This window comes from Pteropus alecto, unplaced genomic scaffold (assembly GCF_000325575.1).
Source record: "Pteropus alecto unplaced genomic scaffold, ASM32557v1 scaffold12, whole genome shotgun sequence".
Classification (NCBI taxonomy): domain Eukaryota; kingdom Metazoa; phylum Chordata; class Mammalia; order Chiroptera; family Pteropodidae; genus Pteropus; species Pteropus alecto.
The window spans coordinates 9,046,255-9,073,604 of NW_006432669.1; the positions used below are offsets into that span (position 1 = coordinate 9,046,255).

The 27,350-nt window shown below is 35.1% G+C and overlaps 1 protein-coding gene across 3 annotated transcripts in view; it reads right to left on the reverse strand.

Annotated features, from left to right (window-relative positions):
• Positions 1–9,631: 9,631 nt before the first annotated feature.
• The window catches only part of TMEM123 (transmembrane protein 123), a 44,858-nt gene continuing 27,139 nt past the window's right edge, over positions 9,632–27,350 (reverse strand). For 2 of the 3 annotated variants that reach the window (XM_015585997.2, XM_015585996.2), the window contains 3 exons: positions 15,452–15,787; positions 14,174–14,327; positions 9,632–12,069 (listed from right to left, as the gene is read on the reverse strand). In XM_015585997.2, coding sequence (XP_015441483.1) covers positions 12,045–12,069; positions 14,174–14,327; positions 15,452–15,787 — 515 coding nt within the window. In that variant the 3' untranslated portion in view covers positions 9,632–12,044. The remainder of the gene's footprint in view (positions 12,070–14,173; positions 14,328–15,451; positions 15,788–27,350) is intronic. The other variant, XM_025043752.1, reaches the window with a different exon arrangement.

Sequence of the window (27,350 nt, forward strand, 5' to 3'; positions counted from 1 at the left end):
GGGTGGAATGGTAGGATGGGATCAGGTTTAAGAGGACTACAAATTATGGGCTTTGCTATCTAGACATCATTCTGTAAGTAAAGATCTATTGGTTTTTAACTGAGGAGTTAATGATTATTGCTGTTATTTATATAGAATAATGTAGTGCCAGAATTGAATTTATATATAAAAGGGATTTAGGAAGCCTAGTTGATTGGGCTTCGTTAAATCCTCAAAGCACCATAAATAATATTGAAAAAACATCAGTTGTGTCAAAAAATGGAGAAGAGGTAGCAGATTATGAGGATGGCTAAAGCTTCCTTAAATAACCACTGGCCCTACTGCCACTGGGGATGGCAATTTGTAAAATGTATGAGACTGCAGAAGGTCTAGCAGTGGCGATCTCTACAGGGATTTTCAGTAGTTCACTTGGTGTTAATCGTCTTTCTCTTCTATTCTGGCTTTAATTTCCTAGAAGCATTGTTATTAACCTGAGAAGGCTTTTGGTTTATTCCTCTTACGCCCATTTTAAAATGAGTTAAAATTCACATAAAATGAACCATTTTAAAGTGTACAATTCTGTAGCATTTAGTACATTCACAATGTCCTGCAACCACCACCTTTATCACATTCCAAAACATTTCACCACTCCCAAAGGAAATCTGTATCTTTTAAGTAGTCAGTTCCCACCTCCTCTTCCTCATTACCAAACATCATTTGCTTTCTGGCTCTGTGGATTTACTCTTTTGGATATTTCATATAAATGGCATCATAAAATATATGGCATTGTGTCTGGCTTCTTTCTCTTAGCACATTTTTGAGGTTCATCACATTGTAGCATGTATCAGTACTTCATTCCTTCTTATGAATGAGTAATATTCCACTGAATGTATATGCCATTTTTGTTTTTTAGTCTATTCATTCATTAATGGACTTGGATAGTTTCTACCTTTTGGCTGTTGTGAATAGTGTGCCTATGAATGTTCCTGTACAGATGTTTGAGTTCCTTCCCACTTTCAGTTCTTTTGGGTATATACCTAGGAGTGGAGTTGTGAGCCATGTGGTAATTCTCTTTAACTTACTTAGCAACTACCAGACTGTTTTCAATACCGGCTGCACCATTTATTTTATACTTCCACCGACAATACATAAGGGTTCCTATTTCTCCACATTTCCTATACCTTTTTCTCTTTTCTCTCTCATTTTAAAATTATAGACTCTTAGTGAATGTGAAGTGGTTTTTCACTGTGCTTTTTTTTTTTTATGGTGACATTGGTTAACAAAATGCAGTAAGGTTCAAGTGTACAATTTAACCATAAGGGGTGTGTGTGTGTGTGTGTGTGTGTGTGTGTGTGTGTGTGTGTATTGCATTGTGTGTTCACTGCCTATAGTTAGATTTCTTTCCGTCACCACATATTTGACCCCTTTTACCCCATCTACCTCCATCCTCCCCCCTCGCCCCCTTCCCTCTAGTAACCACTAGTCTATTGTCCATGTCCATGAGTCTCTGTTTGTTTGTCCTGTTCCTTTGTTGCATTTAGGTTTATATCCCACATATAACTGATATCATGTGGTTTTCAACTTTTTCTGTCTGGCTTGTTTCACTTAGCATAATGATCTCATCCATCCATGTTGCAAATGGCAGTATTTCATTTATTTTTATGACTAATATTCCATTGTATATATGTACCACCTCTTCTCTACCCATTCATCCACTGATGGACACTCAAGTAGCCTCTATATCTTGACCATTGTAAATAACGCTGCAATGAACATATGGATTCTCATGTCCCTTCAAAGTAGTGTTTTGAAGGCAGAGCGTCTTCTCCCATGCGCTCATGGCATGCACCTGGGCGGGGCCTGGCGCACCCCGGGTGTGGTCTGTGGCTCCACCTGCGGCACGAACCCAGGACCTTCTGCGTGTAAAGCAGACGTGCTGACCATTACACTATGGAGCCACCCCTTTTTTGGTAGTTTTTTCATGATTGTTTCAATTTCCATACTGCTGATCAGTCTATTTAGATTTTCCAGTTCTTCTCGATTCAGCCTAGGAAGGTTGTATCTTTCTAAGTACTTGTCCATTTCTTCTAGGTTATTAAATTTGGTGTTATATACTTTTTTGTAGTATTCTTGTATGATCCTTTATTTCTGTGGTGTCTGTTATAATATCTCCTCTTTCATCCCTGATTTTGTTTATTTGTGTCTTTTTTTTCTTTAGTGAGTCTAGGCAGGGGTTTGTCAATTTTATCAAACTCAAAGAACCACCTCTTCATCGCATTTATTTTTTTCTATTGTGTTGTTTTTTTGTTTTCAATTTCATTTCTGCTCTAATTTTGATTATTTCTATCCCTCTGCCAATTTTATGCTTCATTTGTTCTTCCTTTTCTAGTTTCTTAAGATGAAGCATTAGGTTATTTATTTGGGCTTGCTCTTATTTTTTGAGATAGACTTGTAATGATATGAACTTTTCTCTTATGACCACTTTTGCCATGTCCCAAAAGTTTTGATATTTTGTACTATCATTATCATTTGTTTCTACATATCTCTTGATCTCTCTTTTTATTTCTTCTCTGACCCTGTTATTCTTCAGTAGCATGTTGTTTAATCTCTGTGTATTTGTGATTCTTCCCGCATTTTTCCCCCCTGCTTTATTTTAACAGTTGATCTCCAGCTTCAAAGCATTATGATCAGAGAACATGGTTGGTATGATTTCCACCCTCTTGTATTTGAGGCTATCTCTGTGTCCCAGTATGTGGTCAATCCTTGAGAATGTTCAATGTGCACTAGAGAAGAATATATAAGCAGCTCTTTTGGGATGGAAGGCTCTGTAAATGTCAGTTATGTCCAATTGATCTAATGTGTCACTTAAGGATGTTATTTCCTTATTGATTTTCTGTTTGGATAATCTGTCCATATCCGACAGTGGGGTATTTAGGTCCCCTACTATGATAGTGTTTTGGTTTGTTTTTCCCATTAGTTCTGTTAGTAATTGTTTTATATATTTTGGGGTTCCCTGATTGGGAGCATAGATATTAATAAGTGTTATATCTTCTTGGTACATGATTCCCTTTATCATTATGAAGTGTCCTTTAGTCTATTTTATCCAATATTAGTACTGCTACTCCCACTTTTCTCTGAATGCCATTTGCTTGAAATATCATTTTCCACCCTTTCACTTTGAGTCTATATTTGTCTTTGGAGCTGAGATGTGTCTCCTGGAAGCAGCATACGGTTGGGTTTTGTTTTCTGATCCAATCTGCAACTCTGCCTTTTTATTGGTGAGTTCAGTTCATTTACATTTAGGGTTATTATTGAAATATGAGGTCTTCTTATACCATTTTATCTTTTGTTTTCTGGTTTCTTGATGTTTCCATTATGTCCTTGTTAAGTGTTTGTGGTGTTTTTGTTTTTGTTTTGGTTGGGTTTCGTGGATCTTCCCTCTGGTTCTTCTTGTTTAATGTTATATACTTCAGTTCTGAATCTTTGGTATGTGGTTACCATTACAGATATGTAAAGGATGGTTATATATGTATAATAGTTCATTTTCTTCTGCGTGTGCCTTTCTCTCCATTCCCCTTTGCAAATTTGGATCTTTGAATGTTCCCCTTTTCTGTTGTTGTCTCAATTTGTCTCTACGCTGAATGTTTATTACTATCTTGCTATAGCAAATCTCTTCTTATTGTTTAAGCTTATAATGCCCCATTCTTAATAAGGGCTGCACTTCTCTGCTTCTATCTGCCTGCTAGTCGCCTTACTCATAGTTATTTTTTTCTTTTTTTCTTTTGGTCATTTCGTTTTAGGCGAGCTGACCCCTTTCAGTATTTCCTGTAATTCAGGCCTCGTAGTGGAGAATTCCCACAGTTTTTGTATGTCTGGAAAGATCCTTATTTCTCCTTTATATCTAAAGGAGAGCTTTGCTGGATTCATTATTCTTGGCTGGTAGTTCTTTTCATTTAATAGTTTGAATTTTGTTTCCAGTCCTTTCTGGCTTGTAAGGTTTGTGCTGGGCAGTCCGATGATAATCTAATGGATTTTCCTTTATAGGAGGGAGGGGCCTTCTGGGTTGGGGGATGGGAGTTGTGTCTCAGCCTAGTGTTTTGCAACTGGGGTTGATAATAATCAGCTGTTGTTTCTGTGCCATCCCCACTTCTCTGCTTTCTGTCCTGATGTCTGGGTACTGCCACTGGCCGCTTGGAGCTCACAGCTCTCCCAGGCAGGACTGTTCGGAGAACTCGCCGCACCTTCACCCCTCCCCCTCCTTTTGCAGGGTTCTCTGGCTGCTAGAGGCAGCATCTTTGTTTCTCCCAGTCTATCGCCCAACTCCCGCAGTTCTGACCTGTGGTAGCTCTTATTCATAGATTCCCTGGCTCAGATGTGCTTGTGTGCAGGTTAGGTATTTTTTGTTGAGTTTTAGATGTTCAGCTTGTTGTTTCAAGGGGAGAGATCTGGGGATGTCTCTCACTCCGCCATGCTTCTGACGTCCTGCTAATATTTTGTTGAGGATTTTTGCATTTATATTCATGAGGGATATGTTAGTTTGTAGTTTTCTTGTGTATTTCTGTGGCTTTGGTATCAGGGTAGTGCTGGCCTCACAGAGTGAGTTAGGAAGTGTTCCATCTCCATTGATTTATATACGTATGTATATATACATATACATACATACACATATACATATATACACATATATACACGCATATATATATTCGTGTGTGTGTATATATATATACATATATATGTGTGTGTGTGTGTGTGTGTGTGTGTGTGTGTGTATGTGTATAAATGCTGTTGCTTCAGAGAGAAGGGCATGTAGCAAAAGGCTTCTCAGAACGTGTCATCCTGTCCTTTTGCTTGTGGGATCAGGCCGGAAATTTCTTGGCTACAAGTGCTTTGTACCTAAAGATGGAGATGATGTATGGATGGATGGATGGATAGATACGTGATAGACAGATTAGAAAGATTAGATAGATTAGATAGATAATTTCCTGCCTAATCCCACAGCAAAAGGACAGGATAACATGCTCTGAGAAGCCTTATGCTACATGCCCTTCTCTCAACCTTTTGAAACATCAGCATCAGCAAGCAGAGAACACAAAATAGAGAGATCAGGCTTGGAGGCATGGGAAAAATTCTATATAAAAGAGGTAACACTTAAACTGGTTCTTAAGAAATGGTTAAATAATTATGAGAAATGTTTTATTAATAAAAATAGGCAAGGCCTTTGAGTAGTTGGAAATGATAAATCCAGACACTTCTCGGCAGAAGTCCATCTTTTCCTGAGATAGGAAGGCAAAGGGTAAGAGGAAGTAGGTGTGGTAGTGGTTGCTGGTGCAGGAAAAGGGCAGGAAGCCGACTGAGTACTTTGTATTCCCAGTAAAATCTTCCAGACTTAATCACTGATCTCCAAACAATTTTCTTAGTTGTCAGCTCTTTATATCGAGATGTTGATTAATTGTGCCCTCTTTACTACAAACCTACTAATGAATTTCTAAGATCATGTAACAGTAGACTAGGCATAAAATGTTCATATTTATCAAATGTTTTTCTTACGTGTATTTCTTAGTTGAATGTAGTCTTGTTTTTGATTATGTTGCTTATGCTTTAGGTGTCCTATCCAAAAATTTATTGCCAAGACCCATGTGAAGGAGCTTTTTCCGTTTTTTTTTCCTAGGAGTTTTATGGTTTCTGGTCTTACAAATAAGTCTTTAATCTATTTAAAGTTAATTTTTGTGAGCGATATAAGATAGTGGTCTAGTTTCATTACTTTACATGTGAATATCCAATTATCCCAACACCATTTACTGAAGAGACTATAGTTTTTCTTCATGAGTATTCTTGGCTCTCTCAAATATTAGTTGATTATATAGGCATGGATTTTTTTCTGGGCTCTTAATTCTATTCATTGATTCATGTGTTTTTATATCAGTACCATACACTTCTGATTACTATAGCTTTGTTTTTTTCTCATCCTCTCACCACTCTCCCCTCTGGCAACCATATGTAGCTTTATAATATAGCTTGAAATCAGGAAGTGTGATGCTTCCTGCTTTGTTCCTTTTTCTCAGGATTGCTTTGGCTATTAGGGGTCTTTTGTGGTTCTATACAAATTTTAGGGGATAGTTTTTTCTGTTTCTGAAATCTTGGAATCTTGATAGGGATTGGAATCTTAATAGGGATTGCATTGAGTCTGTAGGTAGCTTTTGGTAGTATTGACATTTTAACTATTAATTCTTCCAATCTATGAATTTGGGATACCTTTCCATTTGTTTCTTCTTTGATTTCTTTCATCCTTGTAGTTTTCAGACTAGAGATCTTTCACTTCTAATTTTATTCCTGAGCATGTTATTGTTTTTGATGGTGTGTATTATAAATGGAACCATTTTATTTTCCGTAATTCATTGTTAGTGTATATAGAAATGCTACTACTTTTTGTATGTTAGTTTTTTATCCTGCAACTTTATTGAATTTTTAAATTATATTTAACATTTTGTGTGTGTTATTTCTAGGATATTCTATATATAAAATCATGTAATCTGCAAATAGACATCTTCCTTTTTAATTCCGATGACTTTTTCATGCCTGATTGCTCTAGGTAGGACTTTCAGTCCTATGTTGAATAGGAGTGGCGAAAGTGGGCCCTTGTCTTATTGCCAATCTTAAAAAGCTTTTCAACCTTTCACCATGAATACGTTAGCTATGTCATACATGGCGTTATTATGTTGAGGTACATTCTTTCTACACCTGCTTTAAGAGTTTTTATCATGAACATATGTTGAATTTTGTCAAATGCTTTTTTTCTGTGTCTATTGAGATGAGCATGATTTTTGAAATTCTATTAATGTATCACATTGGTTGATTTGTGGATGTTGAACCATCCTTGTGTCCCAGGGAAAATTCCTCTCATTATGGTAAATGGTCTTTTAAATGTGTTGCCAAATTTGGTTTGCTAGTATTTTGTTGAGGACTTTTGTGTCTGTTATTCATCAGGAATATTGGCCTGTAGTTTTCTTTTCTGGTAATGTCCTTTTCTGGCTTTGGTATTGGGGTAATGCTGGCCCTGTAAAATAATTTTGGGAGTGCTCCCTCCTATTTGATTTTTTGGAAGAATTTGAGAAGGCTTGGCATTAATTCTTTATAAATGTTTGGTAAAATTCACCAGTTAAACATCTTTGCCTGAGTATATTTGGGGAAGGTTTGTAAATGTAAATTCAATTATTTTAATAGTTATATGACTATTCAGGTAATCTATTTCATATTAGATGAGTATTGGTAGTTTATGTGGGGTTTTTTTTTGAGAAACTGATTAATTTCATTAAACTTTCACTTCTAATTTTATTCCTGAGCATGTTATTGTTTTTGATGGTGTGTATTATAAATGGAACCATTTTATTTTCCGTAATTCATTGTTAGTGTATATAGAAATGCTACTACTTTTTGTATGTTAGTTTTTTATCCTGCAACTTTATTGAATTTTTAAATTATATTTAACATTTTGTGTGTGTTATTTCTAGGATATTCTATATATAAAATCATGTAATCTGCAAATAGACATCTTCCTTTTTAATTCCGATGACTTTTTCATGCCTGATTGCTCTAGGTAGGACTTTCAGTCCTATGTTGAATAGGAGTGGCGAAAGTGGGCCCTTGTCTTATTGCCAATCTTAAAAAGCTTTTCAACCTTTCACCATGAATACGTTAGCTATGTCATACATGGCGTTATTATGTTGAGGTACATTCTTTCTACACCTGCTTTAAGAGTTTTTATCATGAACATATGTTGAATTTTGTCAAATGCTTTTTTTCTGTGTCTATTGAGATGAGCATGATTTTTGAAATTCTATTAATGTATCACATTGGTTGATTTGTGGATGTTGAACCATCCTTGTGTCCCAGGGAAAATTCCTCTCATTATGGTAAATGGTCTTTTAAATGTGTTGCCAAATTTGGTTTGCTAGTATTTTGTTGAGGACTTTTGTGTCTGTTATTCATCAGGAATATTGGCCTGTAGTTTTCTTTTCTGGTAATGTCCTTTTCTGGCTTTGGTATTGGGGTAATGCTGGCCCTGTAAAATAATTTTGGGAGTGCTCCCTCCTATTTGATTTTTTGGAAGAATTTGAGAAGGCTTGGCATTAATTCTTTATAAATGTTTGGTAAAATTCACCAGTGAAGCTATTTGGTCCAGGGCTATTATTTGTTGGGAGATTTTTGATTACTGATTTAATCTTATTAGTAATTGGTCTGTTCAGATTTTCTCTACTCTGGATTCAATCTTGGTAGGTTTTATGTTTCTAATAATTTTTTCCATTTCTTCTAGAGCTATACTCATCAGTGGGCCAGGCTGACTCAGCTCTCCTGATCTAGCAGGGGTAGACCAGACCTCAGGGCTGGTGAGGACCCAAATCAGGCAGTCCTGCATCCTGCTACCTTCTCTGGTCAGACTGTGCCACCAACTTGACTTTGCAGATGAGCAAAGCCACTGGTTGGGATTACTACTTGGGCATTTCAGGTAGGAACTCTGCCAAGTTCTGAGTACAGGCTGTTGCAAGCCCTTGACCTCTTCTCCATCGCAGATTCCTGGTGGTCAAGGCCCCACAGATTTCTGGAGCGAGACAGGTGTGGGCGCTCACGAGAAGTGACCCACAATGCCAGGTTAGCTCGATGTCTACCCTGGGATTTTTTTTTTCCAATGGGGTAACTTATAGGTTCAGGGGAGACCTCTTCTATTGAGATGATCATGATTTTTAAAAATAAATTTAAAAATTTATGCTTAGGAGATGTGCTGTGATGATTTGGGAAGGGGAAATACAGCCACTATATAGAATTTCCTCTTATTCTTCTAATGTAGTCTTAGTCTCTTGTCCATGAATATAGTTTTTCTTGTGAGGGAGAAAAAGTCAGGAATGTCCTTAGTGACATCACTCTTCACATTGTTTTGTATGTATGACATACTTTTTAAAAAATGGCTGAAACTTGAGTATTTTTTTTTCTGGACAGATATATTTATTACATCTACTCCCATACCATTGGGTCAAAAGCAAGAGACATGCCCAAGCCTGAAGTTGGTGGGGGTATATAAACTCACCAAAGCAAGGATAGGAAGAATTGTGTACAAATAGTACTGTATAGGGTACTTTTTATTATATGAAGGATTTCCTGAAAACTGCACCTTTTCCCCTTATTTACCTTATAATACATATTCTCAGTTAAATTATATCGTTTTAAAGAAAAAATGTTGAAAACAAGCATGCTTTATGTTAATGCATTTGCAGCTGATTTATATAGGGAATGGTAGCTTTCTTAAATTTCTGCTATGAATATACCTATTTTTAAAATTGTACCCAGCATAATAAAATGTCTTCACATGAAAATCCTGTGAGCAGTGCTTCTCAAACTTTGGTGTTCATCAGAATCAATTACCTGGTAGAATTGTTAAAACATTGATTGCTGGGCTCCACACCAGAGTTGGATTTAGTAGGTCTGGGGTGGGGCACAAGAATTCACACTTCTAACAAGTTACTGAGTGATGCTGATGCCACAGGTAACTACATTTATAGTGTCAGTTTAGCCCCAACAATCTGCTTTTTTATTTTGGGCTTTTTCTATGCTGTTAATTTCTCGAGTTTGATGAAATGAAGCAAAACCACACACACAAAACTCTTGAACAAAATTTTATTCTAAAAATATATCTCAGTAACAAATACCAAAAGCTGGTCATATACTAAACAGAAATAAGAAATTTGCTTAATTTTTTTTCCTGAAAAATACAAAATTATCATTGTAATACTCTGCCAACTCTCATTTATCTGTATTTGAATTGTTCCTTTTATAGATTACCCAAGGACATTTTAAAATCATTGAGTGGATTCAGCCTAATATTTAGCTATACATTTGGATTGCTTTTATCTTCAAGTAAATACATTCCCAAGGAATGTGAACAAAACTGAACATTTGCTTAAGTAAACATAATTAGGAAAGATAAATTTATGCTTAGGAAATGTGCTCCAAAGCAAAATATTGGTTTGCATAACTGTTTCAATTTTTACACATAACCAAAAAAACCTGATTGTATTGACATACTGGTATCTGAAACTAACAAATTATAGAACTATATACAGAGAAAAGAACTAAATTTCAAACCCAAATCACAGGAAACTTTAAAGGCATATGATGACATTTAGTAATTAAAAAGTGAAATTATATCTTCAAAGTGCTAAAGAAGCAAATACTCAAGAAAATGTCAGGCCTGTCTACAAAGTTTTGACTAAAGTACTGAAATATCAAGAATGTAGGGGACAAAACAACTTAAATTTAAAAGAACCCCATTACTATAAAATGTATCTTAAGTAATTTTTACAAAGTTATGAAAGCAGTAGTGAAAGACCAGTTAGGGCTAAGTTAATAACATACAACTTACTTATCAGCCTACATCTCTTTTCGAACTAAGGTAAACGTGTTTCATAATATTTCTTCCAGACTGCATGTGTCACGTCCATATTCATCTTATCAACTGGCCATAATGCAGTAAGTAGAAATGATCCTTTTATATCAAAATTCTTGATATGATTTGAAATTGTTTGTAAACCAAAAGCTGATCACAAAAGTTGCATTTAATTCCTATTAAATGTAGGTGCATGTTCACTTGAACATCTTAGCTGCTGCTTAGACTATTAGAAATTGGTGTGATTTACTTTGACCAATCCAAGATAGAAATAGTATTTAATCTGACTAAATACATCTTTTGCGAAAATTTGACCCTGAGTTTTGAGTGCTGGAATATAAACTGAAACACACCAAAATGTTGGCTAATATTGGTGTCCCTACAATACTGTGCTTTTTCTATTAACATAATACATATGAAAATACCCCATTATCAGCAAGGAAGGAAGTGGAGTGGTCTGAAGAATGCCCAAATAAGGAAGCAGGAAGTGCCCTGTCTTAAAAATTCCTGTTTTAAAACTTCATAAGATTTATTCTAAAATGTTTTCCCAAATTTGAGTAAAACTGTTAGTATGGGAACATGCAGTATTTTTATCCTGTAGGGTTTAGCAGCCTGAGGGGAGCTGCACAATCCCTGGCCTGATAAATGGAGGATTAAAATCTGGTCTGACTACAGAGTTCCAAATGTTGTTTTGGAAATCATATAAGGGGCTTTTTAAAAATTAGGTGTGTTTGCAGTAAACATTTCTAGATACTGAAAGCAGCTCTACATCTCAAATATTCACTAAATATATAATCACTGAATATAAAATAAAGCAATGTCCAGTGGTGTCGATATTCTCACAGTAGCAAATTAACTTATTTAATACTAAAAACCAAAGTCTTTAAAACATGTTAAACAATGAAATTTGCTGAAATTACAGATAGAAAAAAGATTTATCAACTGCCATTGAACACTCGAAAGAAATTAAAAAATACAGGCTCTCCAGTGGCTCTCTTAACAGGGCTAAGCCCAAGTATTGTTTCTGCTTTTATTTGATCTTTTTTTTTTTTTTTTTTTTGCGGGAAGGGGGGTGTAGTTTGTTTCTAAACTAAGTACTAAGCTTTAAAACATATAAGATATTGATGCTTCTGGAAGACATTTAAACTTAAATTATGCTTATGATCTGGTTTACTCAAAATTTCTGCTGTGTGGCATTACTAATTAGGATATATATAGCCCTGAATAGCACTGAAATTCTGTTGTGTGAGCAGCAAAGACAATCAACATCTTGAGTGCCATGACAAGCTCCTCATTTGTATGCCCAGATGGCATCATGCCCTTTAGTGATGCTGTCTTCCAATTACTCACCATTTGTGACCAATACCACAAGAAAATGGGATAGGACTTGTCTTACCATATATTTTCCAAAAGTGAATATAACCATTGTATTAACTGTATGTTCCAAATGTTCATTAAAAACCCACACCAAACCCTTTTTTAGTAATCATGAGGAATCTTTACATATTTATATGGTATATTGTACATTATATGCACATGGCCTGCTTATACTATTTCCAAAAAGAGAATATTGTCGTAAACTAATTGATAGGGTTGCATCAATCTTCTTTCCATTGGTCCTGAGATTTCCTTAAATGATGGCATCATGTTCATCACTGTAATATAGCAAAAGTTAAATTACTTTGTTTTGTATTTGTATCAAAACTACATATATATTCATATTTTTAAGTAAAGTAACAATTTCATGTTTCAGAATCAAAACTGATTGCTTTGTGTAAAGTTTTTTAAATAAAAGTACCTGCAGTGGTTAAAGATTCAAACGGTGGTTCAAGTTGTCAAACAGACCTACACTCAAGTCTCTGCTCTGCCTCTTAGTGGCTGTGTGACTTTTCATCACTTAGCTACTATAATAACCCTCTTTAAAAAAGAAAAACAACCAACATTTCTGGAACATTTACTGTGTGCCAGATGTTACACTACAGACTTTACATTCATAACTCATTCGATCATCACAGTAACCCTATATAGAGGGCGCTTTTATTTACTTGATTTGTTCATTATTCCACTTTGCTGAGGATTAGAAGTTAAGCAGTCATGCGAACTCTCATCTTGACCACTCTGTACTGTGCTGCTGCATCATTTAGATAAGCATCGGAAAGCACCCGGCTAGTCAGTAGTCAACCAGACTCAAAACTAAGTGTCTGCTCTAAATCCCAACTATTTTACTCCACTGTCTCTCCATGCAACTCTAAGAAACATAGGAGTTAACATTTTAATCAACGTTTTAATCAGCTATTATTCCCAATAAATGAAAACTACAGTGCTCGTTATTACTAGACATAGAAGGTCTGTTTCTTTAGTGGGACAAACATTAAGACCCTACTAATGGAATGCCATTTTTTATAGCTTCAAAGGAACTACCAGCTTTAAAATGCACTTTTATTTTTTTACACAGCACTAAGAAAAACACAGCCAATTAAACTACAACGGAATGCCTTCTCATCCCACAGACTGTAAGATATATCCTAATTTCAGAGGTGTTATGTGGACAAAAGCAAAAATGTGCACTCAGACTCAACTAAATATGGTATTTTCACCATCTACTGGGTTCCTATGTGAAAATAAGACTCCTATTAGAGTCAAATTCTGCTTCTGCCAGCACAGCTCCCTTACAGTAATGAGGATGACTTACCCCATAGAGCATGCAGCATTATACAGTCATATATATGCAAGGAAAAAATTATCCCATAAAGCTAAATTTCCATACTTTGTAGTTAAGGAAGTTCAAAAGGAAAACCACACATTTTAATTTAATTGCTTCACTATTTTATAGCCTCAACTATATCACCATTGATATTATAAAAAATCAAAATGGGTCTTCTATTTAACTGCTTAAATTTACCAAGAAAACAGACATATCTAGAAATACATAGTAATTTTTAAAAAATTGCAAATTTTAAGCTCAGTCAGTATTTCCCAAATGTTTCTGATATGTGAACTCTGTGTGAGATGCATCTGTGTATGATAACTTAAAAAGAACAGTTTGGCAAATGGTCATCTATTTTATGGTATTAAATACATTAATAATTGAAAGAATGAATTAGTATTAGTATATACAAGGCTCAAAAGAAAAACCCAAAAGGACTTTGTTGGAGTAACAAAAACTGGGAGATAATACTTCCAAAGACCTACAAAATTCATATGAAGGGTGAACGTGGTTTGGTGATCAGGATTTGTTGATAAAACTCATGTGAAAAAGACAGTTTTACTACAGATAAAATTATAATATACTAACAGGTCATTTGATATAGCAAATTATCAGGGAAAAATGTGACTCTCAGAAGAATTTCTTTAGCTGCTTTGTCATAAAGCAAAAACCATGTTTTTACCAAGGATGTTATTTTGGTGTTACTGACAAACACAAGACATGCTAGGTCAAAAGCCACATGATACCTGATATGGTATTTCTTATAATTAGAGATATAAGCAAGTGAAAAAGGTTGGCTTAACTTGGGTCTCTGGTAAAAAAAAATGTATGACACCAATAAAATACAAACATTTTTACAGGTGTATATACATCCACTTTTGTTTGTAAATAAGTATAACCAGAAACTGTACATAAACAATTTACTTTGGTCATAGAGGGTTACTGGGATTATAACTCATAAATCTGTGAATTATTCATCCGTGACATGAATACTGCCCGTTATTTTGTTACGATTTTTAAATAAATACAGAAAAAATAGCCAATCAACTCACATGGTTCTATACCGAATGCCTCTTCTTGAATAGTATGTTTTGCAGCCAATGTAGAGAATAGATAAAATTCCCATTGTTAATGCAATACCACCAACAAAGCTGCCAATATCAAATTTTGATCCTTTATTTTCTTTAGAATTTACAGTTGCTGTGACTAGAAAGAAACAAAATGAACAGGCTTTAGTGCTTTTTAAAAACATTGTAATAAGCTAAAACTTTCTGAATTTCTATATTAATGAATGCCGAATTGGAGACAAGAGGGAATCTAAGCATAGAAAGTTGCTCTCCAAGTGTGCCTAGCAACTTGTCTGGCTCTAGTTTTCTTCAGTTTATCCAACACATCTTTAATGAAAAACTCCCAGTGCCTGAAATCCCACGATCTTAAGGTGTTTGGTGGTGTTGGAATTGGGCAGCCTAACAAAACCTCAGCAGCAGTAATACTTGGGGAGGTTTTTTTCTTATGAATCTTCTTAAGAGCTCATGCCTTAACAAAATAGGTCTGGGTAACAGCTGTAATCTTGAAACTGGGTCTAATTTGAATGTTTCTAACTGGAATTTTTCCCTTTGAAAAAATTGGGAATTTAAACTATTTTGATTTTATCGTGGCAAGAACCCCTGAGACATTAAAGGTGACTTCAATACGTAAATTGTAGTAATAACCTAGATGGAGTAAAATATATAAAAACACAGAAGAAACCATAAAGTTTATTTGTTCTGATAAATGAAATCACTAGTTTTTAAACAGAATTTCAGCACTGGATAACTTAGAGAAGAATCTTCTTAAGGTTTTTGAATTCATGGTTTTACAGGCATTATATTTTTTTAAATGCAAAAAATAAAGAGTGCTGAGACTCTGATGCTATATATATGATTATATCTATACCATTTTAAAAAACCTTTATGGCACAAATGAATTAAAACCAGTTTACCATGATTTTGGTTTAGAAATCTTGTAGAGTGAGCCTGCCCTAATTCCTTCCTATAATGCAGTAGAGTTAAAGGTATGACAATTTTCAAATCATGTAAAATAAAATCCCATGTTGAGATAAATTATTCACAGATGGATCTTCTATAGTCGTTATTTGGTACGATTAAGTTGGAAACTTTTTAAAAAGTTTAAACGGGACGAGAACACTAGTTCAATCGATTCTTTTCCTGAATTATTTAATAGGAAATTGTCTAAATTTTGGTATTTATTGTAGAATAGAATGATGATCTAAATGTGGCATTTAAGAACTATTTTCAGCATAGGAAAAATAGGTCAATTTTAATACATACTTGTTACTGATGAAGAAACAGATGTCACCGAACTGTTGTGGACTGTGGTCATCATGGATGTTGACATCTGGGATGTGTTTGTTATTTTGGGTATAGACTTTGAGGTGGTGGAGGTCATATTTGTTGAGACCCCTGGTGTTGTCATTTTAGAGGTTGCTGTGGGTTTCAAGGTGGCGACTGGAACATTTTTTGAGACTGTGGAAACTGGAGTTGTCGATGGTTTTGCTGTGGGTTTTGAGGTGGTAACTGTTACTGAGGAAAATGGAGTTGTAGATTGTTTCACAGTGCTGTTGGAAGATTCATTTGTATGGCTGGAAGGCACATGTGGAGTATTCCCTGCAGGAATATCAAGAAATATTAAAACTGGACCTATGACTTAGGGAATTAAGATTCCACTTCCTTGTCACTTTCGTGGTTACACATAAAGAGATCTAACACATACAGCGGCAAGAAAGATACTTAGTTCATTAATAGTTTGCACTATATGGCAATAAAATATCTCAAACTAGTAAAATACTCAACAAGAACCAAGCCTAGATTTACTTAAAGGGATTTTTGTGAGGATATGAAAAAAATAAAACCCAGAGGACTGAGTTCCTTCAATACAGGGATAATCTCTGAACCATCTCTATCTGAACATCTTACTGTAATTCCTACCACAAATATTAGTTGAATGGATGAATAAATTAATGAACGTAAGGAGGGTTTTTAAAGTTAAAAGTTTAAAGTTTCTCTGCCACATCCTTCCAAGGAGCTTTAAAGACAGCAGTAGCATGTTTCAAATTCCTACATTTTCTAATCTTTGGGTCTCTATTGTGTGGTCTCTTCCACTGAGTATTATCTAATGTGTTTTAAAAGGCCAAAGGAATTAATATTTTGTACTACATAGACCGATAAGCTATAATTTTCAAGTAGATGATACAAATGCTATGAACTTGAATTAATCTTATTATTCAATTCTGAATGTTCTATGTACATATAATATACTTTAGCATTGAAATAATCACCTTTTATTTTAAACTAGTGAGTGAATTCTATTGTAGTGAAATTAAATACAGCAAAGAACCAGCGTTTATCTCATATCTTTGGAACAGAATGATCTCTGAAGAGTAAAACAATGAACACAATACTGCTTCTGGATTCATCACACACACATGCAACTCTCCTCACCCTGCCAAAATAAATTATTCAAAAATACTATACAAAGTCACATGCACAAAAATAGGGAGCTATAATGGGTTAGTTCTCCACTAAGAAAATGCACATATGTTAAAGAAATAACTAAGCAGCTGAAACTATCTATAAATTGACAAAACAGGCAAGTAAGTTTTGTATTAAACTGTGTTTCATGATGTTTAAATGTGTCAACTGCAATACAAGGATGCTCTCAAGGTTAGAACTCACATCTGGTAACTCAACTTCCTTGCCTGTAATATACGTAAATGGTCATGTGCTCCTCTACAAGTAATACCATCCCACCATGGAAGCCTGGATGCCTTCCCTCTCCCTTAACTGTTCAGTTACTGACTAGTACCCCCAGGGGGTGACAGAGTTAGCACCTGCAGAGATGAGAACAGACCATCCTGGATTTGCAAGGGTTTAAGCCTTATCAGACTTTGCCAATCTCAGCCATTCGGTCTTCTCCAGTCTCTGAGAAGCTGTAAAGGCATGGGAGTGGGCAAAATGGGTGAAGGGAGTCAGAAGGTACAAACTTCCAGTTATAAAATAACTCATGGGGATGTAATGTACAGATGGTGAATATAGTTAATACTGTATCACATAACTGAAAGTTGCTAAGAAAGTAGATCTTAAAAGTTTTCATAAAAAGGAAAAATATTTGTAACCATGTGAGGTGATAGAAGTTAGCTAAACTTATTGTGGTTGATCATTTTGCAAATATCGAATCATGTTGTATGCCTCAATTTAGTATTGTATGTCAATTTATACTTCAAAATAAAAAAGTACTAAAAATCAAAAGAAGTTGTAAAGGCCAGAATAAAGTAAGCAGTGTCACTGTGCTGTGTGCCCATTCCTACCTCTGTTCATGAAGGAAAAGAGAACACTACCCCTCATTTCAAACCCAGTTGAAAAAGCTTCAAGGAAACCACCTCAAGAGCAGGGCCAATATCTCCTGGACTTGAAGGGACGTGGAGACTAAGATTTGACCTAAGCCTGAAGAGTAAGTCTAAAGATGAGATGGTGTGGCTGAACTAGAAGTAGACTCTATTTCCACTGACAGCAGAAGTGCTTGTTTCCCATGAACCAAATCAGGCCCCGTGGGGTTGCTTTAAAAGACAGCCTCCCAAAGAGTTCTGCACGGAGGGTCAGCTGGAGGAGAGGCCCTACTGCATCAAGGAAGCTGAAGTGGGAGAGGCCCCAGCTATAGGCTCTCCCAGGAATCTTCCTAAGAGAACCAAGTCAGCCATCCAGAGGGCACCTATGCCAGCTGCAAACATCTCAACCTTCACCCAGCTGGCTTTCTTCCCATAAACTCCTTTAGTCCTAATCTTGTAAGGGTCAAAACCAGTAGAAGTGAGGGGAAGAAAGGCAGAGCAAGGAAGGAAGACAACAATGTCACCTTTCCCATAGCAGTTTTCCAATCCTGAAGCAGGCCCAGGCTGGCAGAAAGGAGAATTTCCAACTTTGAATCACTGTAGAGTTTTATTATTTTGGTATTATTTTGGAAAGCAAAGGCACCCTACTAAATACAATTCATTCAATAAATTGGACATGCTACTGACAGACAACACCTTGGCTAGTGTAGGTGGGAGGGTGGAGCTGCCAGTGAAGAGGTGCATGTGATACCTAGTTGTTGATGCTTAGCGTTATTACGGGTTGAACTGTGTCCTCCCCATATCCCAAATTCATATGTTGAAGTCCTAATCTTAGGATGTAGCCTTATTTGGAGATAGGATCTTTACAGAGTAATCAAGTTTAAATGTCATTGGGATGGACCTTATAAATAGAGGTTAAGTAACTGGTGTCCTTATAAAATGGGGAAATTTGTAGATGGATATACATAGGAAGAACGCCATATGAAGATGAAGGCAGAGATCAAGATGATGCTTCTATAAGCCAAGGAATACCAAAGAATACCAGTAAACCACTAGAACCTAGGCAAAAGGCATAAAACAGATTCTCTCTCATGGCCCTCAGGAGGTAGCAACCCTGCTGACGATTGGTTTCTTGGACTTTCTAGCCTCCAGTACTGTGAGACGATACATTTCTGTTGTTTAAGCCATCCAATTTGGGGTCCTTTGTCATGGCAGCCCCAGAAAACTAATATACTCAGGTTCGCAGTTTTTTCAGTTTTTACAAAATGTCTCTCAGCAGCTAGACTGGTATTCACTAGTGGTTGTGCTGGTTCCATTTACAGATCTTTGAAACTAATCACTGTGAGATGAATTAAGTCAGTCAATACTTGTCAAACCACTCTCAAAACTTGTTTAAATAAAACTTGAAATCATCTAAAGATTTTGATTAGAGAATTTCTCAATCTTAACTCCTGGTTTCTACTAATATAATTACAGGAAAATGAAAGGGCTGTAATAATGGTGTCTGTGCACCTTCCTCCCCGATAGCTGCGGTGTTCAGGAAGAAAAGAACAAGAACATACGTACATATAGATATGAGTTATGTTTTGTCATAGCTGTAAAAATACTCAAAACAGTCCAAACAGCTCTCCATTTTTGTTTTGTGATAAGAGAACTATTCCTCGTGCACAATTTTTCTATGATAGTATCAGAGCTTCCATTTATTGAGCTCTTTATCCGTGCTGGTGATGTGTTTCCAGGCACAGTAGGTACCAGCTCTGTATCAGCTCAGCCATTTACTTACTTGCTGGGCTACCTTAAACATGTTACCCAAATTCTCTGAGATTCACTCTCTTTCCTCATCCATCAAAAGGGATATCACAAGTATTTGGACAAAGTAACTGAGATAATTTGTATTGAGCATTTAGTAGAGTGCCTACTACTTTAATAGAGGACATGCACAATGAATGTCTTTGTTTTAGCATGTTTTATTAATTTTATCTCCATTACAGAGCTACTGTAAAGTTCCCTATAGAAGTCAAGAGTAGGCATGGTCAGATCTCCTGTTTCCATGATTATCATTGCTGCCATCTGAATAACATGATATTGAAGAGAATGCTATTAGGGGTATTTTCAGTTCAAGATGTAAATATCCAGAAAGAAAAAAGTGATGCCCCAGGCTTTTTCTATTAATATCAGCTGGCCAACGACACTATGAAGCAGCCAATTTTCTCTAGTACTAAGTAAAAGAACTCATTCTCTTCAAAGTCTGGATTTATTTCAACTATCTTTGTATAACTGCGGTGTTGAAATAACTTTCCTTATTCCTATAACCTTCAGTCCAAAAACATCCAAGCACCATTTTTCCCTTTAATGTAAATATTTCAAACTTAAGAGTAACAATTTGTTTTTATTAGGGCATCAAATACACACTTAAACCAGAGCTGAAAATACATAACCAATTTTTAAAATTTCAGTTATTTTAAAATGGCATGGTAGTAGCTTTTCATTTCCTGTTATAGTTGTCAAAAATACTGAGCTATTTAAGACACGGACTATAAATTTCTGGTGCCAGAATTATTTTGAGGGGTCTGTGATTCTAAGCATTGCTGGCATCTTGAGCAAACTGAAAAATAACTACCCTTGTGAGTGGCTCTAGGAATATTTTTAAACCTTGAGGACTTCTTTCCCATAGAGAAACTAAAGATCAGTGTAATCCCTGAAATAGTCATTATTTAGAAAGCAAAGAGGCCATCGCACAATGTCAATAGACTCATTCCAAAAATTCTTTTGAATTCAAATTACCTTAGAGCCAAAAATGCACAATTAAAAATTCTAGATTAAAAAAGTTGAATCTAATAAAACTAGACTTAAAAAAAGTCTTACCATAAAGAACTGTTCATTTTCTGAAAATCAAATATATTTTACAAGTTCCTAAATTTATTTGAATTTAAAAATTAAAATTCCAAAAAAGAAAAACAACTGTATATATACAAACAGAAAAATGACAACTGGGGTGTTTTAAATAGTTATTAATAAATCTGCAATAAATTTTATTTCCACATTTTAGTTACACTATCATTCGCTCTGCCTAAATCTTTTATTAATATAAACAGGATGTTTGTTTATTCTGGCAAGAACTGAAGGAAATATTTTCAGTCAAAGTAATTATTTGCCTTAAGGACAGTGAGAACTAACAACTCTGAGATACAGTCCAGGTTTGTTAAAGGAAATTCAGTATGATGGGTGATCCTGTTAATCCCCAGAGCTGTATGGAATAAAGTAGCTGAGCAGAAAGGGTTGGAAAAGCAGTAAGGCTTTTCAAGGCAGTCAGACTACCAAGAGACAAGGTCTGAGTTGGCTGGGGCTATGGAGACAGCATCCAGGCTTCATTATGTTTTTGCCATAGGTCTCGTCCATTCTATGCCATTACTACAGACTTAACCCACAATTAGTAACCCTGGCTAATTACAAAAAAATTTTTATTTTAATTTAAAAAAACATGAACCACAGTCACAAGGGCATCAGACATGACTGATAATATTTTTCCTCTGTTCCTGCTCAACCCTTCCAAGCCTCTTATCCTGGCAATCTTTATTCTCCATGTAACGGAATTCACTCTATTTGCCAACACATTTCCAACACGTTTCAGTCAGCCTGGCTTTTCACTACTCAAGAACCAACCATGCTCACTCATCTCAACACTTGTTTAATATCTACTCCATGCCAAGAACTATACTAGGATATTACAGACACAGAGAACATATAGTTCTTATCTGAAGGAGTTCACAGGCCAGTAAGAAAGACAAGGAAATAATACCATTACAATATGGTGTGTCAGAGGCCAGTTCCATTTTCGCATCCTTCGCAGGCATCTCCCTTTTTATTGAACACACATTTTTCATTTTTCTGAACTCTTTAATTATATTATTGTTACTATTAAAAATTAATATGTCTTTATCTTTTCAATGGAAAAAGCTAGTTATTAATTACAAGGTCTGCATCTTGTGTTTTCATTTTCTTCCGCAAAAATGCCAGGCACAGTTTTGGGAGAATCTGATCATTTCCTACATGGGTTCCAAACTATGTAACGAACTAGAGGGAAGACCAAAATGATGTCTAAACTCTTCACCATGACCGACTAGGCCCAAGTCCCTTCTGCTGCTTAATCTTCTGCCACTTCCTTTTGCCCCCACAGATCTAACTATTCACCTCTACCCTGGCATGATGTTCATGTCTGTGTTTCTGCTGCTTTGTCATATTCCTCTCCCTGGGATGTTTTCCATTCATTTGCAGCATAGTGAAATTTTATTAATGTTCAAGGCCCAGTCTAGAAATCACATTAAAGTTATATGGACTAAATAGGCCACTTAAAAGACAAAAAGATTCTCAGACTGGATAAAAAAAAAAAAGTCAAACCATGAACTCTACAATGATATACCTTAAACATATAATACAGAAAAACTGAAGAGTACTAAAAGCAAAACTAGAGAAAAGTTATATGATAAAATGATTAATTAGAAACAAGGTGATGAATGGTTCTGGTTCAAGATGGTGATGTAGGAAAATCCTAAACTTACTTCCTCCTGTGGATATACCAAATCTACAGCCCCATATGGTTACATTTCCTCTGGGGGGAAAAAAAACCTCAAAAACTAGCTGGACCAACATTCACACTACAGGAGCCCCAGGGGCAGAAAATTTATTGGAAGAAATAATGGCTAAAACGTCCACAATCTGGGGAAGGACAGATATCCAGATCTGGGAAGCCCAGAAATAAGATGAACCCAGAAAGACCTACACAAAAATTTGTAATCAACTTGTCAAAACTTAAAGACAAGGAAAGAATCCTAAAAGCAGGAGAAAAATAACTTGTTACATACAAGGGACCATCCCCCAACCTCTCAAATAAGACTATCGGCAGATTTTTTAGCAGAAAACTTTGCTGGCCAGAAAGGAGTGGTGTGATATATTCAAAATGCTGAAAGAAAAATTTCCGAACAAGAATACTCTAATTGGCAAAACTGCTGTTCAGATCTGAGAGAGAGATACGACTGTTCCAGAAAAACAAAAGCTAAAGGAGTTCATCACCACTAGACCAGCCTTACAAGAAATGCTGAGATTTCTTTAAACTGGAATGAAAGGGCACTATTTAGTAACAAAAAAACACATGAAGGAATAAATCTCACTGGTAAAGGTAAAATTCAGAATGATCTAATAAAAGTGGTGGTTTAATCACTTATAAAGCTAGTTTGAAAGTAAAAAACAAAACTAGTAAAAATACAACTACAAGAATTAGTTGAGGATTACAAAGATGAAAAGATATACATGTAACATCAAAAACAAAATGCAGGGACAGAGAGAGTAAAACTGCAGAGCTTTGGAATGCATGCAGACATGTTATCAACTTGAAATAGATTGTTATAAATATAGGTTGTTATATGTAAACCTCATGGTAACCACAAAGCAAAAACCTAGAGTAGACAGATAAAAGATAAAGGAATCTAAGCATGAAGAAAGTCATCAAACCATAAAAGAAAGCATAAGAAATAAGGAATAGAGGAACTATAAAACAGCCATACAACAATGAACAAAATGGCAATAAGTCCATACATGAAATGTAAATGGACTAAATTTTCCCATCAAAGATGGAGTGGCTTAATGGATATAAAAAGAAGACTCATCTATATCCTTCCTACAGTAGACTCACTTCTGATGTAAGGACACACAGACTGAAAATAAGGAGATGGAAAAAGATATTTCACGCAAATTAAAACCAAAAGAAAGCTGGAGTAGCTATACTTATATTCGACAAAATAGATTTGAAACAAAGACTGTAATAAGAGACAGAGAAGGGCATTACATAATGATAAATGGGTCAATCCAACAAGAGGATATAACATTTGTATATATTTATAGAGGCAACATAGGAGCACCTAAATGTATAAAGCAAATATTAACAGACCCAAAGAAACACACAGCAATATAATATCAATAAGGGACTGTAATAGCCCACTTTCATCCGTGAATAGATCATCAAGACAGAAAATCGATAAGGAAATATCGACTTTAAACCACGTTAGACCAGATAGACTTAAAGAGATATATACAGAACATTTCATACAAAATTAACAAAATACACATTTTTCTCAAGTATATATCGAATTCTCTAGAATAGATCATATATTAGGCCACAAAACAAGTCAACAAATTTAAAACTGAAATCATATCAAGCATCTTTTCTGTACATAGTGGTATGAGACTACAAATTATAAGAAAATTAGAAAATTCACTAATATGTGGAGATTAAACCAACATGATACGGAACAGCCAATGAGTCAATGAAGAAATAAAAAGAAATACAACATACCAAAATTATGGGATGCAGTAATGCAGTTCAAAGTGGGGAAGTTCATAGCAATGAATGCCTACTTCAAGAAACAAGAAAAATCCCAAATAGATAACTTTATACTCCAAGAAACTAGAAAAAGAACAAGCCCAAAGTTAGCAGAAGGAAATGACAAAGATCAGAGCAGAAATAAATGAGAGACTAAAAAGAAAATAGAAAAGATCAATGAAACCGAAAACTGGTTCTTTGAAAACAAAATTGACATACTTTTAGCTAAATTCACCAAGAAAAAGACTCTCTCAAATAAATAAAATGAAAAGTGAAAGAGATATTACAACTGATAACACAGAAATACAAAGGATTATAACCGAAAAGAAAAGATAAGTACCTAGAAACACACAGTCTTCGAGAGGGAATTGTGAATAAAAAATCTAACTGGACTGATGACATGGAGACTGAATCAGTAATCATAAACCTACCAACAAACAAAAGTCCAGGACCAGATGGTTTCACTTGTGAATTCTACCAAACATCAAAGAAGCTTTAATACTAATTCCTTTCAGATCCTTGCAAAAAAATCAAAGAGGAGGGAATGCTTCCAAACTCATTTTACAAGGCCAGCATTACCCAAACTAGACAGGACATCACAGAAAAAGAATAATTACAGGCCATTTGATGAACATCTCAGTAAAATACTAGCAAAACAAATTCAGCAGCACATTTAAAAAAATCATTCACCATAACCAAGTGGGACTTATTTAAGGTATATAAGGATGGTTCGACATCCACAAATCAATGTTACACCATGTTAACAAAATGAAAGATAAAAATCAAATAATCATCTCAATAGATGCAGAAAAAACATGACAAAATTCAATATCCATTTATGATAAAAACTCTCAACAAAGTGGGTATAGAAGGAACATACCTCAACATAATAAAGGCCATATGTGACAAACCTACAGCTAATATACTCAATGGTAAAAAGCTGAAAGCTTTTTTTTCCCCTCTAAGATCAACAAGACAAGGATGCCCACTATCACCACTTCTGTTAACATAGTATTGGAAGTCCCAGCCACAGCAATTAGACAAGAAAAATAAATAAAAGCTATCTGAATTGGAAAGGAAAAAGTAAAACTCTATTTGCAGATGACATACTATATACAGAAAATCCTAAAGATTCCACCAAAAAACTATTAGAATAAATGAATTAAGTAAAGTTGCAGATACAAAATCAATATACAGAAATCTGTTGTTTTTCTATACACCAATAATAAATGATGATGAGAAATTAAGAAAAAATCCCATGTAAAACCATCAAAAAACAAATTACCTAGGAATAAATTATACACAGGTGAAAGACCTACACTCTGAAAACTATAAGACACTGAAGAAAGAAATCGAAAAGGATACAAATAAATGGAAGGATATACCATGCTCATGGAGTAGAAGGATTAATATTGATCAAATGTTCTTACTACTTAAAACAATATACAGATTCAATGCAATTCTATCAAAATACCAACAGCATTCATCTCAAAACTAGAACTAATCCTAAAATTTATATGGAACCACAAAAGATCCCAGGTAGCCAAAGAAACCTGGAGAAAGAACAAAGTGGGAAGTACCACACTTCATGATTTCAACTATACTACGAAGCTACAATAATTAAAACAGTATGGTACTGTCATAAAAACAGATACATAGATCAATGAACTGGAATAAAGAGCCCAGAAATAACTCCTTGTTTATAAGGTAAGTTATTCTGCGACAAAGGAGGCAAGGATATACAATGGGGTAAAGACAGTCTCTTCAATAAATGGTAAAAACTGGACAGATGGGAAAACTGGGCAGATACATGAAAAAAATGAAACTGGATGGTTTTCTTACACCATATACAAAAATAAACTCAAAACTTATTAAAAACTTAAATATAAGACCTGAAAGCATAAAACTCCTAACACCGATCAGTCTTAGCAATATCTTTTTGGATACGTCTCCTTGGGCAAGAGCACAAAAGAAAAAAAAATGGGACTACATCAAACTAAAAAGTTTTGCACAGTGAAGGAAACAAACAACAAAATGAAAAGACAATTTACTGAATGGGAGAAAACATGTGCAAATGATACATCCAATAAGAGGTTAATATCCAAAAATGTATAAGGAACTTATACAACTTAACATCAAAAAAACAAAAAACAAACAAAAAACACAACAAACTACCCCAAATAATCCAATTAAAAAATGGTCAGAAGACCTCAATAGGGATTTCTCCAGAGGACATACAGAGGGCCAAAAGATTTATGAAAAGATGCTCAATATCACTTAGATATCACTTCACATCTGTTAGAATGGCTATCATCAGAAATTCAAAAAACAACAAATGTTGGCAAAGATGTAGAGAAAAGGGAACCCTTGTGCTCTATTGGTGGGATTGTAAAGTAGTGCAGTCACTATGGAAAACAGCATGGAGCTTCCCAAAAGAGCTGCCACATGACCCAGCAATTCTACTTCTGGGTACTTTTCCAAGGAAAAACAGAAACACTAATCTGAAAAGATATATGCACCCCTATGTTCACTGCAGCATTATTTACAATAGCCAAGATAGGGAAGCAACCTAGGTGTCCACTGATAGATGAATCAATAAAAAGATGTGACACACACACACAATGGAATATTAAACAGCCATAAAAAGAATGAAAGCTTGCCATCTGCGACAACATGGATGGACCTAGAGGGTATTATGCTAAGTGAAAGTTAGAGAAGACAAATACTGTATGATTTCACTTATATGTGTAATCTAAAAAAACAAAACAAATGAATAAACAAAGCAAAACAGAAACTGGTCCGTAGATATAGAGAACAAGCATCTAGATAGTTGCTAAATAAGAGGCAAGTGGTGGGATGGGTGAAATTTTTTTAAAAAAGCTTTTGTCTACAAAAACAAAAAATAACTGCTGTCAGTCCTATGAATGTTATTACAAGAACATGTGTTTTTGAAAATTATTTCAAGCATTTTTTTTTATACAGCAAAAAAAGAGAATGTTAGTAATATGTGTTTGGGTTGAAGGACTTTTACATGAAAAATTTCTTTTGACAATAGCAAAAAACCAAAAATCCAATTAAAAAATGGACAGAAAATCTGAGATGTTTTTCCAAAGAAGACATACAGATGACCAACAAGTAAATAAAATGATACTCAACATCACTAATTATCAGGGAAATAAAAATCGAAACTGCAGAAAGATATCACCTCACACCTGTTAGAACAGCTATCACCAAGACAACGAAATTACAGGTACTGGGGAAGATGTGGAAAAAAGAACCCTTCTGCCCTGTGGTGGGAATGTACATTGGTACAGCCACTATGGAAAACAGTGGAAGTTCCTCAAAAAATTAAAAATAGAACTCCCGTATGATCCAACAATTCCACTTCTGAGTATTTATCCAATAGCCAAGACGTGGAAACAACAGAAGTGTCCATCAAAGCATGAATAAAGAAAATGTAGTGTGTATA